We start from the raw sequence: 24,527 nt of genomic DNA on the forward strand, positions 1-24,527 counted from the left end.
TGTAAGTACCTCAGCACTTAGAACATTGCTTGGCATATAGTAAGCATTTAACAATTAATCAGTCAATTTATCAGTCACATTTATTGAACCCTTACTGTGTACAGAGCATTGTACAAAACATTGGGGAGAGTACAGTGTAACAGAGTTGGTAGACATGCTCACTGACCATAAGGAGCTTACACTCTAGAGGGGAGTATTAATAGCATAATTATTATCTTTTTGAAAGGTGGAAATCAAAGTAAATAAGTGAAAAATATAGTGGAAGGATAATTTCCCAACTCTTGAATTTCATTCATTCAATTGCATTTACTGAACGCTTACTGTGTGCAGAGCACTGTACTAAGCTCTCGGAAAATAAGATTCAGCAATAAAGAGAGACAATCCTTGCCCACACATAATCCCGTTGATTCAGTCTAAGATGATGTTTGTGATTTCAAGATTTGCTGAACATCGATGACTGCACATTATGGACATATACCCAAGAACACATGCAAGGGACTGTAAACCATTTCAATGAATAATAATTATGATGATTATTATTATGGTACTGAAGTGCTTACTATGTGCCAAGCACTGTTCTAAGCACTGGGGTGATACAAGTTGATCAAATTGGACACAACACCTGTTGCACATGGGGTTTCTACTCCATCCCCATTTTACAGATGAGGTAACTGAAGCCCTGAGAAGTGACTTGCCCAAGGTCACAAAGCAAACGTGGCAGAGCCAGGATTAGAAACCAGGTCCTTCTGACCTCCAGGCCCATGCCATAACCACTGAGCCACGCTGCTTCAGTCAGGCATTGTGGGCTAACCATAAATCTCAAGCAAATCGAGATGACCTGTCAGCCATACACACATCCAAACACTTACACTGGCAAGTCAGAGCTAAATGCTGTCACAGAATTCCATTACATAGGCAGTGCATTGACCAAAGACTCAATGTTAGACAAGGAAATAAAGAGAAATGAACCAAAAAGGACGTCTAGACCAAACTAAAGGTTTATAGAGTCATAATAACAATAAAGAAGGCATGCATTGAGTGCTAACTCTGTGCCAAGCAACGTGCTAAGCACTGGGATAAAAGAAGATAATCACATCAGACACAGCCTCTATCCCATAAGGGGCTCACAATTCAACAGTGGGGATGAAGAGATATTTTATCCCCATTTTACAGATGATGAAACTGGGGCACAGAGAGGTTAAGTGATTTGCCCAAGGTCACACAGCAGGTAAGTGGCAGAACAGAGAGTAGAACCCAGGTCTCCTTACTCCCATTCCTGTACCCTTCCATTAGGCCACACAATGCCTCCTGGCTGAAATACCGTTCAACCTTCTGTGGGATCTGGACCCCTAACAGCCAGTATAATTGAAGTAGCAGTTTTATCGGTGATATTTATAGATCATACTCAATATCAAATGACAAGAGAAACAGCCTGGCCTAGTAGAAAGAGTGTGATCCTAGGAGTCAGAGGACCTGGGTTCTAATCCTAACTCCACCACTTGCTTGCTGGGTAACCCTGGGCAGGTCATTTGTTGGGAAGGGATTGTCTCTATTTCTTGCTGAACTGTACTTTCCAAGCACTTAGTACAGTGCTCTGCACACAGTAAGAAATCAGTAAATACAACTGAATGAATGAACAACAAAATTAATGATGGTATTTGTTAAGCGCTTACTGTGGGTTAAGCACTGTTGTAAGTGCTGAAGTAAATATAAGCTAATCGGGTTGGACACAGTCCCTGTCCCACATGGGGCTCACAGACTTAATCCCCATTTGACAGGTGAGGTGACTGAGGCATAGTGATCATCATCATCATCATCAATCGTATTTATTGAGCGCTTACTGTGTGCAGAGCACATAGAGATGTAAACTGATTGCCCTAGGTCACACAGCAGACATATGACGGGGCCAGGATTAGAACCTACATCCTTCTGCCTCCCAGCCCCATGCTCTACCCACTAAGCCACACTGCTTCCCACTTCTCTGTGCTTCCATCTCCTCATATATAAAATGGGGATTCGATACCTGCTCTCCATCCCACAGACTACGAGCTCCATGTGGATCAGGGACTGTCTTCAACCTGATTATCTTCATTCCATTGTATTTACTGAGCGCTTACTTTGTGCAGAGCTCTGTACTAAGCGTTTATCTTGAAGCCACCCCATCGCTCATAGCATGTGGCACATAGTAAATGCTTGACCAATAGTAGTAGTAGTAGTAGTAGTAGTAGTAGTAGTAGTAGTAAGACAAGGTTACATACAATTAAAGCTCTACAACTCAGTCTCCTAGCATTAAAAATATGCTCACCTCAAAACAGCTACGCTGGGTGGGAAATGTGAGAATGAGAAACAGAAGGGTAATGAAACAATGCTGCTTCCCAGATGAAAACAGTTCCTTGCTGTAGCCAGACCAGCAAGTTGTACTGCTATCAAGGAAAGAGGTGCTCTTTTTGAGCCAAAGCTTCATAAGGAACAAGGCATAGAAAGGCAAGAGAGAAAAAGACTGCCAAGCACTGCAAACCATAAGCATGAAAAAAAGACTGTGGTTACAACAACTGTCCTTATTATGGTATTGTTTTTTTCCCCCACTAAAACAAGGGACAATCATTTTATGTACACAATGTTACCAGGACTGTGGGTCCAGCATTGGCCTTTGTCAGCCACAAACACACACTCATCGGGGAATTTCACCATCAGTGGCTTCCTCAAATCCAAAAGAAAAATACATGCCTCCAATAAGTCAGGTTGCCACCAATCAGTGATATTTATTGAGCACTTACTAGGTGCAGAGCACTGTTCTAAGCACTTGGAAAAGTAACAACACAAGAGAATGAGCAAACAAGTTCCCTGCCCACAATACGCTTACTGTCTAGAGTGGGAGACAGACATTAACATGAATAAGTAATTTATAATAAATCATTTAAAGTGCTATGGGGTTGGGGGTGGGGCAAATATCAAACATCCAAAGTTGGCAGATCCAACTGCATATATGATGCAGAAGGGAGAGTGAGCTGGGGAAAAGGCGGCTTAATTGGGGAAGGCCTCGTGGAGAAGATGTGGCTTTAATTGTGCTTTGAAGGTGGAGAGTGTGGTGGTCTGGCATATTCATTCAATCATTCAATAATATTTATTGAGCCCTTACTGAGTGCAGAGCACAGTATTAAGCACTTGGAAAGTACAATTCAGCAATAAAGAGACACAATCCCTGCCCACACTGGTTTTACAGTCTAGAAGGAGAGAGACAGACATCAAAATAAGTAAACAGGCATCAATACAAATAAATAGAATGATAGATATGTACATATATGTGTGGCTCAATGGAAAGAGCCCGGGCTTTGGAGTCAGAGGTCATGGGTTCAAATCCTAACTCCGCCACTTGTCAGCTGTGTGACTTTGGGCAAGTCACTTCACTTCTCTGTGCCTCAGTTACCTCATCTGTAAAATGGTGGTTAAGACTGTGAGCCCCCCTGTGGGACAACATGATCACCTTGTAACCTCCCCAGCACTTAGAACAGTGCTTTGCACATAGTAAGCACTTAATAAATACCATTATTATTACTATATACATATATACACACAAAACATACATATATTATTATTATGGTAATTGTTAAGCACTTACTATGTACCAAACACTATTCTAAGCACTGGAGTAGATACAAGGTGATCTGGCTGTCCCAGATGGGGCTCACAGTCTTAATCCCCATTTTACAGATGAGGTAACTGAGGCACAGAGAAGTTAGAGAGGCTTATATGAGGTCAAACAGCAGACAACTGGAGGAGCCAGGATTAGAACCCACGTCCTCTGACTCCTAAACATGTGCTCTTTCCACTAAGTCATGCTGCTTCTTCCTAAGTCACACTGCTTCTTATATATATGGAGGGGGAGGGAGTTCCAGGCTAGGGAAAGGATATGGGAAAGGGGTAGAAGGAGAGGAAGATGAGATCAAGGCACAGTGAGTAAGCTGGAGTCAGGGGAGCAGAATGTGCAGGCTAGGCTGTAGTGAGAGATCACTGTTGACGGCACTACCATCCTTCCCGTCTCGCAAGCCCGCAACCTTGGTGTCATCCTCGACTCCGCTCTCTCATTCACCCCTCACATCCAAGCCGTCACCAAAACCTGCCGGTCTCAGCTCCGCAACATTGCCAAGATCCGCCCTTTCCTCTCCATCCACACTGCTACCCTTCTCATTCAAGCTCTCATCCTATCCCGTCTGGACTACTGCACCAGCCTTCTCTCTGATCTCCCATCCTCGTGTCTCTCTCCACTTCAATCCATACTTCATGCTGCTGCCTGGATTATCTTTGTCCAGAAACGCTCTGGGCATATTACTCCCCTCCTCAAAAATCTCCAGTGGCTACCAATCAATCTGCGCATCAGGCAGAAACTCCTCACCCTGGGCTTCAAGGCTGTCCATCACCTCTCCCCCTCCTACCTCACCTCCCTTCTCTCCTTCTACAACCCAGCCCGCACCCTCCGCTCCTCCGCCGCTAATCTCCTCACCGTACCTCGTTCTCGCCTGTCCCGCCATCGACCCCCGGCCCACGTCATCCCCCGGACCTGGAATGCCCTCCCTCTGCCCATCCGCCAAGCTAGCTCTCTTCCTCCCTTCAAGGCCCTACTGAGAGCTCACCTCCTCCAGGAGGCCTTCCCAGACTGAGCCCCTTCCTTCCTCTCCCCCTCTCCATCCCCCCATCTTACCTCCTTCCCTTCCCCACAGCACCTGTATATATGTATATATGTTTGTACATATTTATTACTCTATTTATTTTACTTGTACATATCTATTCTATTTATTTTTATTTTGTTAGTATGTTTGGCTTTGTTCTCTGTCTTCCCCTTTTAGACTGTGAGCCCATTGTTGGGTAAGGACTGTCTCTATATATTGCCAATTTGTACTTCCCAAGCGCTTAGTACAGTGCTCTGCACATAGTAAGTGCTCAATAAATACGATTGATGATGATGATGATGAGAGCATATACGAAGGAGAATGGAGAATGAAGCAAAAGTCACTTTCCCCAAGGCAATTCCTCCTCCCCAGCTCTATTACCTCTGTCACATCCAACTAGATAGCAACAGCAGCATGGCTCAATGGAAAGAGCCAGGGCTTGGGAGTCAGAGGTCATGGGTTCAAATCCCAGCTCCACCAATTGTCAGCTGTGTGACTTTGGGCAAGTTACTTAGCTTCTCTGGGCCTCAGTTACCTCATCTGTTAAACGGGGATGAAGACTGTGACCCCCACGTGGGACAACCTGATCACCTTGTATCCTCCCCAGTGCTTAGAACAGTGTTTTGCACATAGTAAGGGCTTAACAAATGCCATCATCATCATCAACAGCACCAAGAAAAAAGAAAAGCAGTTCATAAGAATGGCCCAGAGAGCATGTTAAGTTGCTTTCTATCATTAACTAGTTTCCCAATCTGAAATAACATGGGGGAAAGTTCAATGACTTGAGATGATACCATTAGTAACCCGACACAAACCTAGGAACGCTGACATGTCATACGATACTTCATTATCGTAAGTAGGATGGCCACTGACGGCATTCCAACCGTACTAGACACGTGATGTCACATGGGTGACTCTGGGCAGCGTAACCCAGTACGACCCAGGTTAAGGTGATGACGTGAAAGCCGAGTCAGAGCACTTCTCCAGAGGCCCCTAGACTCTCCGCTTGCTCTTCAGACTTTCTGTTCCCCTAATAATAACTAGGGTTGATGATTAAGTCATTTCTAGGTGTCAAAGCACTGTGCTAAGGGCTGAACTAGATTGGATAGAGCCCCTGTCCTAGATGGGCGGCAAAGTTAGGAACACCAAGGCCACTTCAGCAAAGCTAACGCAAAGAGCATGAAGCTGGAATCCAGACACCTGGGTTCTAGTCCCAGCTCTGCCACTTGTCTGTTAGGTCACATCTGTCAAGTCATGTATCTTCTCTGTTCTTCAGATTCCTCAATCATAAAATGGGATAAAGATAACAGTTCTCCCACTGAACGTGTGTTCCACGGGACATAGGTAATACATCTGATTATTTTGTAATCTACCACAGTTTTCTCTTTAACAGAAAAAAAAAACTAGCACTTAAGTAGTTTCTTATACTAATCCTCTGCACTTATGTATAAACATTTGTTTGGTTATATTTTCAGTTATTTATTTTGATTCCTTTGGAGAAAATGTTTTTATGTGTTTCTCAATGAATACATAATAATTCAGAGCCACCATTCTACTTCTGATTCTCTCACTTTTTTTCCCCCATAGACTGTTCGCTCCTTGTGGGCAGGGATCATGTCTACCAACTCTATTGTACTGTACTTTCCAAGTGTTTAGTACAGTGCTCTGCACACACAAGGCACTCAGTAAATACCATTGTTGATGGATTATTTTCATTCAACTGTTAAATCCTGGCTGTTCTTACTCCACAACATTTTTCCAAACCTGCCCCTCCCTCCCTCTCGCCCTAACAGCAACCTAGTCCAAGCTCTTGTCAAATCATAGTCAGATTATCATATCTGCTTCCTCCCTTGTCTCCCTGCCTCTCCCAACTTCAATCTCCACCTCCCCCTGCTGCACAGATCATTTTCCTGAAGCACTGTTGAGTGCACATCTCTCCACTCCTCAAAAACTTCCAGTGGCCACCTAACTCACTTGAACACCAACTGGAAACTCCTTACCACTGGCTCTAAGGCTCACCATCAGCTGTCCACCCACTACTCTTCAATTTACCCTCTTCATTACTCCTAAACTCACCTCACTGCTCCTCGCCCTCAACTCTCCCAGCTCCAACCATGGCTCAGTGGAAAGAGCATGGGCTTTGGAGTCAGAGTTCATGGGTTCAAATCCCGGCTCCACCAATTGTCAGCTGTGTGACTTTGGGCAAGTTACTTAACTTCTCTGTGCCTCAGTGACCTCATCTATAAAATGGGGATTAAGACTGTGAGACCCCCATGGGACCACCTGATCATCCTGTAACCTCCCCAGCACTTAGAATAGTGCTTTACACATAGTAAGTGCTTAATAAATGTCATCATTATTATTATTATTATTATTATTAGTTGTCACTCAAACTGGTCTCCAGCAGGGAACTCCATTATGTCACTATGATCCATCGAACATTCATGTAGGTTACATTACAATGTCCTAGGCAACATTTTGGGGAACTCCATCTGACAGCTTTCTGCCTGAAGGACCATGGTCTCTTTCCCTACATGCCAAAGTCATTACCTTCCCCTGCCAGATCCCTTAACACAGGCACCATTCCAAATAATCTCTGTGTTTATTCATAATTGTAATGACCTTGCCCTGTAGTCGCCCTCAAGGCTACCCTCTCTGATGATGCACCCTGAGGCAGCTGCCTCACTTACTGTCCAAAGACCATTCTACCCATACTGCTCCCTGGAGTCAGAAGGACCTGGGTTCTAATCCTGACTCTGCCGCTATCTGCTGTGTGACCTTGGGCAAGTCACTTAGTTTATCTGTGCCTCAGGTACCTCATCTGTAAAATGGGGATTAAGACTGTGAACCCCATGTGGGACTGTTTCTGTCTCCCCCTCAAAACCGTAAAGTTCATTCTGGGCAGGGAATGTGTCTGTTTATTGTTATACTGTACTCTCCCAGGAGCTTAGTACAGTGCTCTGCACACAGAAAACAGTCAATAAAGTTGACTGTCTGACAGACAATCCAATTAGTTTGTATCTCCCCCAGTGCTTATTACAGTGCTTGGCACATAGTAAGTGCTTCACAAATACCATAAACAAAGACGATAGGTGGAGGAGAGGGAGGTGAGCAAAAGCATTATTTGTGAAGGAACAATTACGTCCAAAGAAGACACAAGCTAGTCCTCCTCCAGTTAGGAAAAACACTTACTTCTGGGAAGAAAGGTAATTAAGGACAATTGCTCTGATGAGGGCAAGAAGATACTGAAAACACAACTCTGAATTTAAAGACGCTGCAGGGAACTATTTTCCAATGAGCAGTGTTCATTTTGGCCAACAAAACTGGCAGTTTTTAAAGGAGCAACCACACAAAGCAGAGGCTACCTAAGCTGCGCATGAATACTTGATAGCCTTCTAAAAGAAACAGCAATTATTTATTCATTCAATCATGTTTATTGTGTGCAAAGCACTGTACTAAGTGTTTGGAAGAGTACAAACAACAACAAATTGGAGTGAACGTAGCTGATCAAGAAAGACCCTAAATTAAAAAGGCATAAGAAGTTTTTCCAATGAGTGGGATTCCTTTTGGCTACCAAAACCTGCATATTTTCAGAAGAATAAATCATCTCTCTGCCATTATGCAGCATGTTTTGCTTTTTTCATGGCATTTCTTAAATGGGTACCATGTTCCCTGCATTGTTCTATGTTCTGCCTATTCCCTCTAGGGCATGACAACCCACATCAAAAACCAAATGCATGGTGTTATAGTACAATCTGTTCTCTGACAACATGGAGAATTTTGTCCTTGAAAAACTCTATATTAAGGAAAAATCCCTTTGAAGTATCTACATCTCAATCAATGATGCACTGTTACAAATAATTAAATGTCATACCATCATAGTCCATACAAATTGTCACAAAGTGATGGAAGAGTTTTCCCTAATTCTCCAATAGGGTTTGAACCCAAAAGTGCAGTGGAAACACACATCACAGGAGAACTGATTAATTTATGGTGGACTACTGAAAAGCAAGGCCTGTTCTGCACTCTATCAATTATAGATGTCATGTAGCTACATTAATATATCTATATTGAGTTGGAGGGGTTTCATTATAGGGTAGCCAACTTTTACTGTACCTAAAGTGTCCCTTGTTGGCTAACCACTTGGTCATTAAGTAACCCTCTTCCACTCCACATTCCCACTCTATAAACCTTTCCATCTTTTTTTCCATCTTTTTCCCCAGCCCCCACTATGCTTCCTCTTGGCTGTCATGTGCACTTCCCCCCAGCAATTGTCTGCAGCTCTCCAAGTAGTGCCCTAAAGGTAGGTAGGGTTCTACTCTCAAACCCAAAGTGCTCTAAAGCTGAAACAAGGTGTAAGTTTAAAAATGTTGCAAGCCCCATTCATTTTAACTCAAAATGTCTTAAACTGAGGGCTTTCTGGATGTCTAGCAATCTATTTTTCCAGTCATTTTTCTTATTTTGCTCATAAAGTTAGAGAAGTGTGCAATGTAGTAGGATCTGTAGATCCCAAAACAGCTTTTTTCAAGCATACCCACACCTTTCAGTAATCTCCTTTTCAAATTTAAAGGGAAGATACATTTAATTTTATTATTAAATATATTTAATAATTTATTCAATAGTAAATTTACAATGAAATTAAAGAAGGCATAACTATATTCAAAATGAATACAAGCTCCAGATATAGACATCCTGGATAGACCAAGAGATATGAAGTGTAAAGGAATTATCATTCTCTAAAACCCACTTCTACCTACAATGCTGAGCATTTGGGTGAGCCCGCCTTTTGGGGGCTCAGTTAAGTACAACCTTTAAGGCCAGACTGCCCAACCTTCCCAAAACTTGTCAGTCTGTGTCATTCATACATGAACTTATAGTGTGCTGCACACAGTAAGTGCTCAATAAGTACGATTAATAGATGAGTGTCACCATCAGTGGTGAACCGTTAAGGCAACTGTACAGAAATTCATCCGATTCTTTTGTTGCACCAATACATTCCAAACTATTCACAGACTTCTCGGGGAAGGAAAGTGAAAGTATTCAGCAACAAGGCCCAAATGAATGGGCTTTCCAACGGAAGGAAGCTAGGCCAAAGGCACAGTTTCAGGTGCATAGTATTCATTCATTCATTCAATCGTATTTATTGAGCGCTTTCTGTGTGCACAGCACTGTACTAAGCACTTGGGAAGTACACGTTGTGCACACAGGAAGAGCTCAATTGTTATTATTAACTTAATATTAATCATATTTATTGAGTGCTTAATGTGTGCAAAGCACTGTACTAAGTTCTTGCGAGACTACAATATAACATCAAACACATTCCGTGCCCACAACCAGCTCACAGTCTAGAAGGAATTAATTAATTAATACCATTGAGTACTCTCCTCTTGCCCTGTCATAGCTCAGGGTCCAAGGTGACAAAGTGCTGCTCTCTCCTACAGCCTCTGAATCCCTGCATTTGGGAGGGTGGAACAGAGTGCTGGCCCTTAACAGAGTGAGAGAGAGAAAAAATAAAAAGGGAAAACACAAAAAAAGCAGGAGAGGAAAGAGGGTGGGAAAAAGTAGGGTGAAGCAGTATGGCCTAATGGAAAGAGAATGGAACTGGAAGTCAGAGGACCTGGGTTCTAACCCTGACTCCATCCTTGTCTGCTATGTACCCTTGGGCAAGTCACTTCAATTCTCTGGGCCTCAGTTATCTCCTCTGTAAAATAGAGTTTAAAACTGTGGGCCTTATGTGGGACAGAGACTGATTCCAACACGGTTATCTTGCATTTGCTTCGGGGCTTAGAACAGTGTCTAGCACATCGTAAGCAGTTAACCAATACCATTCAAAAAATAATAAGAGGCAGGGGAAAGAGGAGAGAAACAGGAATGTTGTCGGGGAGTAGTTAATAATAATAATGGCATTTATTAAGTGCTTACTATGTGCAAAGTACTGTTCTTAGTGCTGGGGCAGTTACAAGGTGATCAGGATATCCCATGGGGGGCTCACAGTCTTAACCCCCCTTTTACAGATGAGGGAACTGAGGCACAGAGAAGTTAAGTGACTTGCCCAAAGTCACACAGCTGACAATTGGCGGAGCCGGGATTTGAACACATGACCCCTGACTCCAAAGCCCGTGTTCTTTCCACTGAGCCACGCTGCTTCTGTAGCCACAATGCTTCTCTAAATGGTTAAATGGAAGATGAGAAGAGGAAGAGTTGAACAGGAGAGAAAAAGAGGAAAGCAGAAGGAAAATGTTACAAGTAAAAATGAATGAAATAAAATAGGTTAAGAAAAGGTGAGGAAAGAAAGTGAAAAAGCATGAGACAGGACCAGAACTACTAGGGAGAGTGCACAGATCTTTAAGTGAAAGATTATGGATGAGTGGGGGGGAAAAGGAGTAGGGAGACAGTGGACCAGGTTTCTTGATTTGGGTGGGATGGTCTGTCCCACCACCTAAAAGATCCAGGACAGGATCAGGTGGTGTTCTCATTCTCCGCTCCCCCACCATATCAGCATATAAAGCTGCCATCACTGCTGTCACCTACAATCAATCAATCAATCATATTTATTGAGCGCTTACTGTGTGCAGAGCACTGTACTAAGCGCTTGGGAAGTACAAGTTGGCAACATATAGAGACAGTCCCTACCCTAGAGTGGGCTCACAGTCTAAAAGAGGGAGACAGAGAACAAAACCAAACATAATAACAAAATAAAATAAATAGAATAGATATGTACAAGTAAAATAAATAAATAAATAGAGTAATAAATATCTACAAACATGTATACATATATACAGGTGCTGTGGGGAAGGGAAGGAGGTAAGATGGGGGGATGGAGAGGGGGACGAGGGGGAGAGGAAGGAAGGGGCTCAGTCTGGGAAGGCCTCCTGGAGGAGGTGAGCTCTCTGTAGGGTCTTGAAGGGAGGAAGAGAGCCAGCTAGGCGGATGGGCAGAGGGAGCGCATTCCAGGCCCGGGGGAGGACGTGGGCCGGGGGTCGATGGCGGGACAGGCAAGAACGAGGCACTGTGACGAGATTAGCGGCAGAGGAGCGGAGGGTGCAGGCTGGACTGGAGAAGGAGAGAAGGGAGGTGAGGTAGGAGGGGGAGAGGTGATGGACAGCCTTGAAGCCCAGGGTGAGGAGTTTCTGCCTGATGCGCAGATTGATTGGTAGCCACTGGAGATTTTTGAGGAGGGGAGTAACATGCCCAGAGCGTTTCTGGACAAAGACAATCCAGGCAGTAGCATGAAGTATGGATTGAAGTGGGGAGAGACATGAGGATGGGAGATCAGAGAGAAGGCTGGCTCTGGCAGGGAATGTGTTTATTATGTTGTTGTGTTGTACTCTTCCAAGTATTTATTATAGTGCTCTGCACACAGTAAGTGCTCAATATGAATGATTGATTTCACACCATTCATCAAAGTTTCTGGATTTACTTAAGCTGGACTGTAAGTTTCTGGACTTTAAGCTAGACTGTAAGTTCCTCGTCTATCAGTGGTATTTATTGAGTGCTATCTGTGTACAGAACACTGTTCTACTTGCTTGGGAGAGTAAAATATAACAGATTTGGTAGACACATTCCCTGCCCACAGTGAGCTACAATCTAGAGTGGGAGACGTACTTTAAATAAAGTATGGATATGTACATAACTGCTGGATGGTTGAAGGTATGGTGAATATCAAAGCTCATAGCGTACAAATCTAAGTGCACGGATAATGCAGAATGGAAGATGTTTAGGTGGGGAAGATTTCTTCAAGTTGTTATTTTGGTAAGACTCTGAAGGTGGGGAGAGTGATCATCTGTTGGATAAGAAAGGCGAGGAAGTTCCAGGCCAAAGGCAAAACATGGACAAGGTATAAGCAGTGATATAGACAACATAAAAGTACAGCGAGTAAGTTGGGATCAGGGGAGCGAAGTGTATGGATTAGGCTGTATTAGGAAATCAGGGACGTAAGATAGGGAAAAGCGAGCTATTTGCTTTAAAGTGATTGATAAGGAGTTTCTTTTTGGTGCTGAGGTGGATGGGCAACCACTGGAGGTTCTTGAGGAGTGGGGAGACATGTACTGAACTTTTTTTTTTTTTACATAAAAATGATCTGGGCAGCAGAGTGAAGTATGAACTGAAATGGGGAAAGGCAGGAGGCAGGGAGGTGAGCAAGGAGACTGATGCAGTATTCAAGGCTCTTGACTGTAAGTGCCTTGTGGCAGGAATTGTGTCTATCAAATCTATTTCATTGTACTCTTCTAAATGCCTAATATAACACTTGGCACAGAGTAAGTGCTCAATAAATACCATTGATAAATTGATTTCTGGTGGGACCAGAAAGACCTTGCAGCATGGCCTAGTGGATTGAATAATAATAATAATTATGGTATTTATTAAGCTCTTGCTTTGTGCTGGGCACTGTACTTAGCACTCGGGTAGATACAAAGTAATTGGGTTGGACATAATTCCTGTCCCACATTGGACTCACAGTCTTAATCTCCATTTTACAGATGAGGTAACAGGCACAGAGAAGCAAATGACTTGCCCAAGATCACACAGCAGACAAGTGGAGGAACTGGGATTAGAACCCAGGTCCTTCCGATTTCCAGGCCTGTGCTCTATCCATTAGGCCATGCTGCTTCCCATGAAAGTTTCTGGACTTGTTTAAACTAGACTATAAGTTTATGGACTTTAAGACAGATTGTATGCTCCTCTTCTGTCAATCACTGCTTTGTCAGCCTAGCTTAGAGAAAAAAATTATGAATCTGCCCCAAAGAAGTAAACTAAAATATTATTATATCTATCACAATTTTAAATTTGAATTATCATTTTATATTATTCATAGTTATCTTTTCAGGAAGGTAATTCACTATCATGCTAGATCACATGGAAGAGTTAATAAGACATTATGGCACAGTGATAAAAATAGTCCAAATAACATATTGTAAAAATACCTTATTTGCAAATATTTGCCAGAAAAATTCAGCATTTGTTTAAATGAAGAAAAACTGTTCTAAAAAGCTCAAGAAGACTCAAGTGCTTTTCAAACTGCAATGTGATTAACCAATAATATTCTATATGCAACCATGATTGTATTAAAATGAAAGCAGAGTGAAAGTCATGCATATTGAGGCTTCTTAGTGGAAGACAAAGCAATTTAAAGGGTAAAGAGCACTGATGTCATAGGTTTACTTTATGTCCGCAACATTCGCTGCCCAAAGATTAAACCAAATTTAATGTAAAACTTTTTAAAGGGCAAATGTTCTTGGCCTCTTGCCTATTCACCTATTTAAAGCTAGTATTGAAACTCTTTTCCAAATGCCTTTTAGCAAATGATCAAACATTAAATTCCACTTAATTTCTACAAGGTTTGGGTGGGGGAAGTGGAATGGACTGTTCACCAAGTAGGAAAAGTGGCTTGAATGATGCCAACAGACACCGCTTCTCACAATGAAACCAAGGGTTCATAAAGTCCTATTAACCAATTTCACAACACATAATTTCCAATTTCATGAAAACACACAGTGAAAATATTTTCAAAGTACTTTGACCTAAACTCACATCATAAATTACACTAAAGCTGCACGAGAAACAATGGAAGTGGAAAATGAAGGTGGTGATCTGAGTAATTTGAGCCCAAAACAACTTTCACCGAAAGTGAGGCGAACAAGAATTCAGTAAGAATATTTAGTTTGAATTCTCTGGATAATATCCTCACTTCTCTGATTCACTTTCTTCATGCAGACATAGCAGCATAAAGATTCCATAAACTCAACTTAATTTCAAAGCATCCATACCTTGTTTGAGCGTAAAGACACTCTTCCTCCACAACGTGCACAGAATTTAGTTTGGCAATATGAACAGTTATGGCCACAGCCGTCGGCAAACTTTGTTTTGTGGCAGATTCCGCACGTGGGAGCGTCCCCCTTGTGTTCCTGCTGCTGCTGGGATTCTTCGCCCATCTTCTTCACCTGCTCCTTATACATTTCAAACTGCTGATGCAGTTTCCTGTGGAGAAAATAGGGCAATGAGAGGCTGATTTCATAGCAGGTTTTGCCAAAAAAAGGCAATCCTAAAAATATTTTTTTGATCACTTTACAACATGCCCATGTGAAATCTCAAAATATCTTAACACGTACAGAAAAAAAATCTAACTCATATTCAGTAGCATATTTAGGACTTCAAGCTGATTTCGGTTATAGAGTTTCAGATTCATTTAAGCTAAAATTACTGGATATCCTGCATTTGGTGGAATGAATAAATGCGATTGGGTGGATGGATGGGTGGGTGAATGAATTCTCTTTGTTTTTCTATTTATTTTATTTTGTTAGTATGTTTGGTTTTGTTGTCTGTCTCCCCCTTTTAGACTGGGAGCCCACTGTTGGGTAGGGACTGTCTCTATATGTTGCCAACTTGGACTTCCCAAGCGCTTAGTACAGTGCTCCGCACACAGTGAGCGCTCAATAAATACGATTGATTGATTGATTGATTGATTGGGAAGATCATGTGATTGGGGTCTGTCCTACAGGCCTAAAGAGAGGTCCATTAAGGCGGAAAAGAACCTTTCGGCTGTGGTGCTCAGAGCTGCTGCTGCCACTGTCACTTTAACTGTCACACTGAATTATCTCTTTCAGGCCAGGCTTGGGAGTTCCCGCTACAGCCAGAAAGACATTAATTGGCCTTGCTGAACTCTCCTAACTCCGGTCCACAACAGCCAATTTTGGTGCTGCTTGAAAGGTCTTAGTTACCCACCATTTAACACCTGCTATAGCACTGCACATCATAGCAAAGAAAAAGTCACCCACTTCTCCCTCTCTATGTCCTCTCAGCTCTCTCCCTTCACATCTTTCACTTTCTCCCCTCCACCAAAAAAAAAACAACCAAAATACCCTGCTCCCTCTCATTCAGGACCTCTAGATCTTATTCCCTTACCCCTTCTGAAATTCTGATCACCTGAACGCAAAAAATTTAAGTGGCAGATAAATGTCTACAAAGAAAAGGACAAAAAAAGCTATTTTAAAATGAAATATTGACTATCTACACTGAGAAAATTTTAACAATTAGCAATCAGTAGTACTTACTGAGAACTGGACTGTGTTTGGGAGAATATAAAACAACAGAGTTGGTACATACGATCCTTGCCTAAATGGAGCTTATAGTTTAGAGGAAAGACATTAAAATAAGTTACAGACAGAGGAAATAGCATATACAGATTTGTCCATAAGTGCTTTGGGGTTGAGGGTGGGGTAAATATCAAGTGTTTAAGGAGGCTCAGATCCAAGTGCATAGGCATTACAGACAGGAGGGCTAATCGAGGGAAATGAGGACTTGGGGAAGGCCTCTTGGAGGTGATAAAAATAATAATAATAATTACGGTATTTGTTAAGTGCTTACTATGTGCCAAGCACTGTTCTAAGCACTGGGGTAGATACAAGGTAATCAGGTTGTCCCACATGGGGCTCACAGTCTTAATGCCCATTTTACAGATGAGGTAACTGAGGCACAGAAAAGTGAAGCGGCTTGCCCAAGGTCACATAGCAGACAAGTGGTGGAGCCGGGATTAGAACCCACGTTCTCTGACTTCCAAGCCCAGGCTCTTTCCACTAAGCCAAGCTGATTCTAGGTGATGTCTCCTAACTTTGAGCGTTTGGAGAACCCAATCATTCCCATGGTTTCAACTACCATCTCTACACAAATGATTCCCAAATCTACATCTCCAGCCCTGATATCTCTTCTATTCTGCACTCCCACATTTTCTCCTGCCTTAAGGACATCTTTAATTGGATATCCCACTGACACCTCAAACTTAACATGTCTGAAGCAGAATACCTTATCTTCCCACCCAAACCCTGTTCTCCCTATTACTTCTCATGACTGTATTCAGCACCACCATCCTTCCTGTCTCATAAGCCCATAACCTTGGAGTTATTCTTAACTCATCTCTCTTGTTCCCATGAGAGGCAGCATGGCCTAGTGGATAGAGCTTGGGCCTGGGAGTCAGAAGGACCTGGGTTCTAATACTGGCTCTGCCACTTGTCTGCTGTGTGACCCTAGGCAAGTCACTTCACTTCTCTGTGCTAGTTACCTCATCTACAAAATAGGGATTAAGACTGTGTCCAACCTGATTAGCAGCATGAGAAGCAGCATGGCCTAGTGGATACAGTACAGGCCTGAGAGTCATAAGGTCATGGGTTCTAATCCCAACTCCACCACTTGTCTGCTGTGTGTCCTTGGGCAAGTCAGTTCACTTATCTGTATCTTAGTTACCTCATCTGCAAAATGGAAATTGAGACTGTGAGCCTGGTTTTGGGCAGGGACTGTGACAAACCCAATTTGCTTGTATTCCCACCCACAGCACTTCGTACAGTGCTTAGCATATAGTAAGTGCTTAACAAATACCACAATTATTATTATTATTATTATTATTAGCTTGAATCTGTTCCAATGCTTGGTACAGTGCCTAGCACAGAGGAAGTGCATAACATGTAACACAAATACCACAATTATTATCATTCAACCCACAACATCTTTACAATCTTTCCTTTCCTTTCCATCCAAAGTGCTACCAATCTGATCCAAGCACTGACTTCCCACCTTGAGAAGCAGCATGGCCTACTGGAAATAGCATGGACCTGGGACCTAGGGACTTCCTAGGTTTTATTCCCAGCTCAGCACCTTGCCTACTGTGACCTTGGGTAAGTCACTTAACTTCTCTCTGTCACTTTCCTCGTCTGTAAAATGGGAATTAGATAACTGTTCTCTCCCCTCCTTGAATTATAAACCTCAGGTGAGACAGGGACTGTGCCTGAACTGATTATCTTGTATCTACCCCAATGCTTAGTACATACATCATTTAGGAGTACTTAAATACCACAGTTAAAATTATTATTGATGACTATTTCATCAGCTTCCTTGTTGATGTCCCTATCTTTCTCTTCTCCAGTTGCCTGTACCACTTCTCTGAAAATCCTTTCATCTGTATCTCCCCACTCCTCAAACACCTCCAATGGTTATTCATCCACCTCCACACCAAGCAAAAACTCCTTATCAATGACTTTAAGGTGCCTGAATAGCTCTTTCCCTCCTATCTTACCTCCCTGATCTCCTACAACCCAAACCTCACACTCCACTAACACCTACCTCTCTCTGTACTTTGATCTCATCTATCCAGCCACCTACCCCTTGTCCATATTTTCCCTCAGGCCTGGAACCCCCCTACCCCTTCAACAGTCCACAACTCTCCCCACATTCAAAACCCTCCTAAAATCACATATCCTCAAAGAGGCCTTCCCAGACTTAACCCTTTCTATTCCCCCTATTCATTCATTCAATCGTATTTACTGAGTGCTTACTGTGTGCAGAGCACTGTACCATCTGCCCTCCCCTCTGCGCTATGCACTTGGCTATGTATTCATTCATTCAATCATATTTATTGAGCGCTTACTGTGTGCAGAGCATTGTACTAAGCACTTGGGAAGTACAAGTTGGCAACATATAGAAACAGTCCCTACCCAACAACGGGCTCACAGTTTAGAAGGGGGATATATCCTGGATGTATCTATTTGGCACTTTGACACTGCAGTCCCAATGTACTTATATAAATATTTTTATATTTTACTACTTCCCCTCCCCTCTCAGAATCACACCTGGAAAGTTTCCAGTGTTCTACCAGTCTTGGCCAAGGGAGGGAGAGTCAAGCAGAAGCATACCCATTTCATTCCTAGCTTGTCCAGTGGCCAGCGAGTGGAAGGCAATCAGCTACAAGTCAAAACTCATCTATGCTGGGCAGCAGCGTCATGGGAGGAAGTCGAGGGTGGAGACTCAAGTTTACAGTCCTGAAGAAGGCAATGGTAAACCACTTCTATATTTTTACTGAGAAAACTCTATGGATATACTACCAGAAAGGTTGCAGATGGAGGTGGGGCATTCTAGGAGAGATGTGTCCATGGAGTCGCTATGGGTCAGAGACGAAGTGACAGCATAAGACAAGACTATTTCCCCTGTCCAAAATCTATTTTAATATCTGTCTCCTTCATAGATTATAAACTCCTATGGATAGGGATCATGTCCATGACTCTGTTGTAATGCACTTTAATCACGCACTTAGTACAATAAATGCCACTGACTGATTGATGCAGTGAAGGTAGAATTGACAGGATTAAGTGACAGACTGAATGTATGGGTCGAATGAGAAAGCCGAGACAAGGATAATGCCAAGATTATGCATTTGTGAGATAGGAAAGGTGGTGGTATAGTCTACACAGATGGGAAATTCAGGAGGAGGACAGGGTTTTGTTTATTTTCCTTTTTTTAATGGCATTTATCAAGTGCTTACTATGTGCCAGGAACTGTACGAAGTGCTTAGATAATTACAAGATAGTCAAGTAAGACACATCCCTGTCCCACATAGGGCTCATAGTCTTAATCTCCATTTTACAGATGAGGTAACTGAGGCACAGAGAAGTGAAGTGCCTTGCCCAAAGTCACGCAGCAAACAAGTGGTGGAGCCAGGATTAGAAGCCAGACTCTTACTCTCAGTTGCGTGCTCTTTGGGAAATTAAGTAATTCTGTCTTGGACATGATAGGTTTGACGTATCAGCAGGACATTCAAGAGGAGATAACCTGAAGGCAGGAAAAAAATGAAGGAATGCAGAGAAGGAGAGAGGTTGAGGCTGGAGAGGAAGATTTGGGAATCATTCACATAGAGATGGTAAATGAAGCCATGGGAACAAATGAGTTCTCCAAGAGAGTGAGTGTGGATGAAGTATAAAAGGGACCCAAAACTGAACCTTGAGGAATTCCTAAAGTTAGGGGGTGGGAGGCAGTGAAGAATTTTGCAAAAGAGATTGAGAAGGTGCAGCCAGAACCAAGAGAGAACAGTGTCAGAGAAGCTAACATTAATGTTTCTCCAATTTACAAAATAAAAATATCTCTTAGCTCCCCTAACAAAATCTGCTTATTTTTTTGCTGATTGAGTTGGGTAGGATGATTATTATTCTAGCAGAAGAGGGACAGTTGTTACTGTACTTCCCAAGTGATTAGTACAGTGCTCTGCACACAGTAAGTGCTCAATAAATATGACTGAATGAATGAATGAAAGTCCATCATGGGGACATGTGAGCTGAGAGCTTGGAAAAGCCCTAAATTATCATCCTTATCACTGACAACATTTTTGAGCACTATTCCAATTACCTTCTTAAAGTGCCACTCAGAATGCATCACTCAGAAATTTCCGACTACCCATTTCTCTCCGTGTTAAAACAAAACTTCTACCTTCTGACTTCAAAAGACCCTCCACCAGCTGTGTCTTCCTCTTACCTATCGCTTTTTTTCTTCCAGTGCAACCTAGCTCACACTCTCTTTTCACACTTACCTTCTAACAGTAACTCACTCACCACTCTGGCTCTGAGGCATTGTCCATGCCTCCCCATGCAAGGAATTCCCTCTTTCCTCAAGCCCACACAACCATGTCTCTCTCTATCTCAAAGTTCTCATAAAAATCCACCTCCTCCAATGGATACTCTCCAATCACTTTTTTGGTATTTGTTAAGGGCTTACCATATGTCAAGCACTTTTCTAAGTGCTAGGGTAAACCCAAATTAAGCAGGTCAGACACAATCCTGGTCCCACATGTGGCTCACAGTCTAAGAAGGTCTTACGTCTTCCGACTCCTGCCACTTTTGTGTGTATATCTGTTTATTTTCTATTGAATTACTTCATTGCTCACCAGTAACAAAAGTAACTTTATTCTTAATATTTTAACCTACTTGCCTCTTTCCACTTGCCTCCTGCATTTGATGGCAAGTCTTCAAAGGCAGAATGATTATTATTATCATGATTACTATGCTTGTTATGCACTTACTGTATGTCAAGCACTGTTTCAAGTGCTAGGGCAAATACAAGTTACCCAGGTTGGACACAGTCCCAGTCCCAAATAGGGCTCACAGTCTAAGGGGGAGAATGGTTACTGAATCCCCATTTTACAAATGAGGAAACTGAGGCACAGAGGCATAGCTAGGTTCTACCCAGGCCATCGGACTCCCAGGCCAGAGATGGGACTAGAACCCAGGTAATAATAATTGTGATATTTGTTAAGCACTTATTATGTACCAAAACACTGTTCTAAATTCTGGGGTAGATACAAGGTAATCAGGTTATACACAGTCCCTGTCCCACATGGAGTGCACAGTCTTGATCCCCATTTTACATATGAGGTAACTGAGGCACAGAGAATATAAGTAACTTTCCCAAAGTTGCACAGCAGCTAACTGGCATAGCTAGAACCCAGGTCCTCCGACTCCCAAGCCCATGTTTTTTCTACTAAACCACTCTGCTTCCCACCGATCCCTCTGTCCACTCCTGAAGAAACCTTACATCCAACTGTCCTCCTTCCAAGTGTCAAGTTTGGGGTTTCCAGCTACAATCCCTATTCCCATCCCATTCTGTCACCAGCCAGATGCCATAGCCTAGGCAGCTTTACAGCAGGGTGAGGAGACCACAAGCCCCCTCCCCTTCCTAGGTAGCTAACAGAAATCTTCAAGTGGCCTCCTGTGCTAGTCAGGAAGCTTGGGCTTGCTTGTGCATGAACCCCTAATCCGAGGCCAAAAGACTTAACAAGAAACTTACAGATTTAGGCTAGAAAAAAACTTGGTTACGAGTGTTAGAATAGTCCTCCGGTCTTGGGAGAAATTTTCAGCTCAACCGGCTGCAGTCAACAACCAGAGTCTGAAAGGCATCCACCAGGATGGGTCCTGGGGACTTTCCAGGCTCTGAAAGAGCACTGCAAACAGTCACTAGCTTCTGCATGTGCTAGACTCATTCTAGTACCATCACATGGCAGTGGGCCTGAATGAAGCCCAAGCTCTGCTCTAGACAGGGAAATCGATTCCAAACCGAATGTCCACAATTAAGAAAAAGGGTTGAAAGGTGGTACCCTGAATCTTCTCAGCTTGGTAGAAGGGAGAGTCCAAGAGGAGGTATTCCAGCCACTTCCACCCTACTGAAAATCACCAAAGAGAGAAACCGAGAGCAGACAAGGATGCCCTGCTCTTTGAATGACATGGGGAAGTCAGAGGTGGAGACCCCTCTTCTGACAGTCACCTGACAAACTGATCTGTCTGCTGCTGTGTTTCTCCATAGTCCGCTCCTCTACCAGGTTGTTAGAGACTGCATCACTGGATCTTTAAAATACTTTATTTTATTCTCCTTGCTTGTGCTTCAGATCTCCCATACCCAACACTTCAAGGCCTGAAGACCAGATTCTTCAAACTACTCATCCACTATCACACCAGCAGTGACAAAGCCCCCATACCTACATCAACTGGAACAGAGAATATCCCTTTTATAGTATTTGTTAAGCACCATGTGCCAGGCACTGTACTAAGCGCTGGGGTAGGCATGAGCTAATCATGTCAACATACAGTCCCATATCCCACATGGGGCTAACAGTCTTAATCCTCAGTGAGGGAACTAAGGCACAGAGAAGTTAAATTTCCCAAAGTCACACAGCAGACAAGTGGCAAAGCTGGGATTAGAACCCAGGTTTTTCCAATTCCCAGACCTGTGCTCTACCCACTTAGCCACGCTGCTTCTCATGTTGGGTGGATGGAACTCAAAGATGGAGATGTATTAGGAGTCACACACTGCATTCCCAAAAGTCTTGGCACAAATGCTCTATTTAGAAATTTTTTCATCTGAGTCTTGTTAATTTATATAGTTATTTCACTCAGAAAATGTGCTGAATTTTTTGAACTTTAGAAATTGTCCTTTGCTCTCCCTTTTGAAAGCTCTATTAGGGTCTGTGTCTCAGTGCCTACTCTAAAGCTCTACATATAAGTGGTTAATTAAAAGTACTTATGGTGATAATAGTAATGTCAGAAAACATTTCAGTCAGGCTTAAACGTAAAGCACTTGGATTATTTTGTTCAACTCTGCATGTCAAACAATATTTTGCAACAAACCTAGCACTGCTAAAAAAATACCCTCAGGGGCATCATAAAACTTACGCTCTCAAATCAAATCAAGCAAGAAGCTTCATCTACTACATTAATGTAGCAAGGATGTTGGCTGATCCAGTGGGCAAGTTTATGTAAGTCCACATGAAACAGGCCTTGGTTAAACATATTTGGGGCTATCAAATTTTAACTTTGCAATAAACACTACACAAAAACCTTTGTATCCAGTGGCAAAATAGAAAAACTATAAGGAATTAATAATAATTGTGGTATTTGTTAAGTGCTTACTAGTTGCCACAAACACCGTACTAAGTGCTGAGGTAGAGAAGCAGCGTGGCTTAGTGGAAAAGAGCACGGACTTTGGAGTCAGAGGTCGTGGGTTCAAATCCCGGCTCCACCAACTGTCAGCTGTGTGACTTTGGGCAAGTCACTTCACTGTGCCTCAGATGCCTCATCTGTAAAATGGGGATGAAGACTGTGAGCCCCCCGCGGGACAACCTGATCACCTTGTATCCTCCCCAGCACTTAGAACAGTGCTTTGCACATAGTAAGCGCTTAATAAATGGCATCATTATTATTATTATTATTACATACACATAGCTCGGAAACAGACCCTGTCCCAGAGGACGCTCACCCCCATTTTACAGATGCAGAAACTGCAGCACAGAAAAGTTAATAAGTGACTTGCCCAAGGTCACACAGAAGACAACTGTCAGAGTGGGATTAGAACACAGGGCCTTCCGAATTCCAGGCTTGTGTTTTCTCCACTAGGCCACACTGCTTCTAAAACACATCCATATATCAGGGGACTACCTTCACAAACACACATACAGAAAAGATTTGTCGATCTCACATGGGTATTTTCAGCCATGCCCAATACCCACCGACTGACATCCTCCTCCCAGGTCTTATCTCAAATGTAGCCATGGTCAAACTTGGCAGAGTAAGGGAAGGGAGAGTGTTCTCAGAGGCACCTTGTGATTGGAGAGAGAGAGAGAATGGGGTTTTGCCAAAGAAATCCTGAGGCTTCTCTATGCCCTAGGCCAACTAGTAACTTAATCTTCCCCTGATTTACCACTGAATACATGGTCCAGATCTTCCTTCCTGTAGCGCTATCTCCAACTTTGAAGTGCAGTTATATATTTGTGGGGGAAAATGTAATAATAATAATTATGGACTTTGTTAAGTGCTCACTATGTGCAAGACACAGTACGAAACACTGGGGTGGATACAAGCAAATTGTGTTGGACATAGTCCCTGTCGCATGTGGGGCTCACAGTCTTAATCCCCATGCTGAGACACAGAGAAGTTAAATGACTTGCCCAAGGTCACACGGCAGGCTAGTGGCAGAATGGGGATTAGAACCCAGGTCCTTCTGACTCTCAGGCCCATTCTTTATCCACCAGGCCACACTGCTTCTCTAAATGTACTCTTTTCTCTACCTTTAACACTCTTCCCTACACGTCACATCTTTATTGGTTTTGTTTTTCATATTAAGCATGCAGTTTCTTTCACGTGATTCTGCTGCATCCATTTGTGAAAAATTTTGCTCTCTTCAGGGGCCATCTTACTTCCCCACTTTCATTCACCTCTTCTCTTTTCTTTCTTCCATAGTGCTGCCAGCCAGATCAGCAACTGCCTGTTAAACCATGATTATCCAATCCCTCGTTTAGGGTGGTTGACATTTGAGTCTGGGGTACTCAAACAGCATGTATGGGGGGGGATACCAGAAGGAGCAGAAGGATGGGTGGGGGCAGTTACTGGCAGTAGTACAGCAGTGAAAAGTGCACAAAAGGCAAGTTGGTTTCACAGAGGAGAAAGACAATGGGACCGCAACAAGAATACATAATCCTGTCATCTCCATAAAGAGAGAGATTTCCGAAACACTGAATATGCCTTCACCTTCCTTGGACAATTGGATATGAGTTCACTCCAA

General features: G+C 42.9%; 1 protein-coding gene and 1 non-coding gene across 34 annotated transcripts in view; one reads left to right on the top strand and one right to left on the bottom strand.

The window, feature by feature from the left end:
- Positions 1-24,527, bottom strand: part of RIMS2 (regulating synaptic membrane exocytosis 2) — a 748,658-nt gene that overhangs the window by 580,336 nt on the left and 143,795 nt on the right. For all 33 annotated transcript variants that reach the window (XM_038744900.1, XM_038744915.1, XM_038744888.1 and 30 more), the window contains one exon: positions 14,435-14,645. In XM_038744900.1, the coding sequence (XP_038600828.1) occupies positions 14,435-14,645 (211 nt within the window). The remainder of the gene's footprint in view (positions 1-14,434; positions 14,646-24,527) is intronic.
- Positions 18,266-18,403, top strand: LOC119927496. Its single transcript, XR_005450493.1, has one exon. It is a non-coding gene; the product is annotated as a small nucleolar RNA SNORA7 (small nucleolar RNA).

Source organism: Tachyglossus aculeatus, chromosome 4 (genome assembly GCF_015852505.1).
Source record: "Tachyglossus aculeatus isolate mTacAcu1 chromosome 4, mTacAcu1.pri, whole genome shotgun sequence".
In the NCBI taxonomy this organism is placed as follows: Eukaryota; Metazoa; Chordata; class Mammalia; order Monotremata; family Tachyglossidae; genus Tachyglossus; species Tachyglossus aculeatus.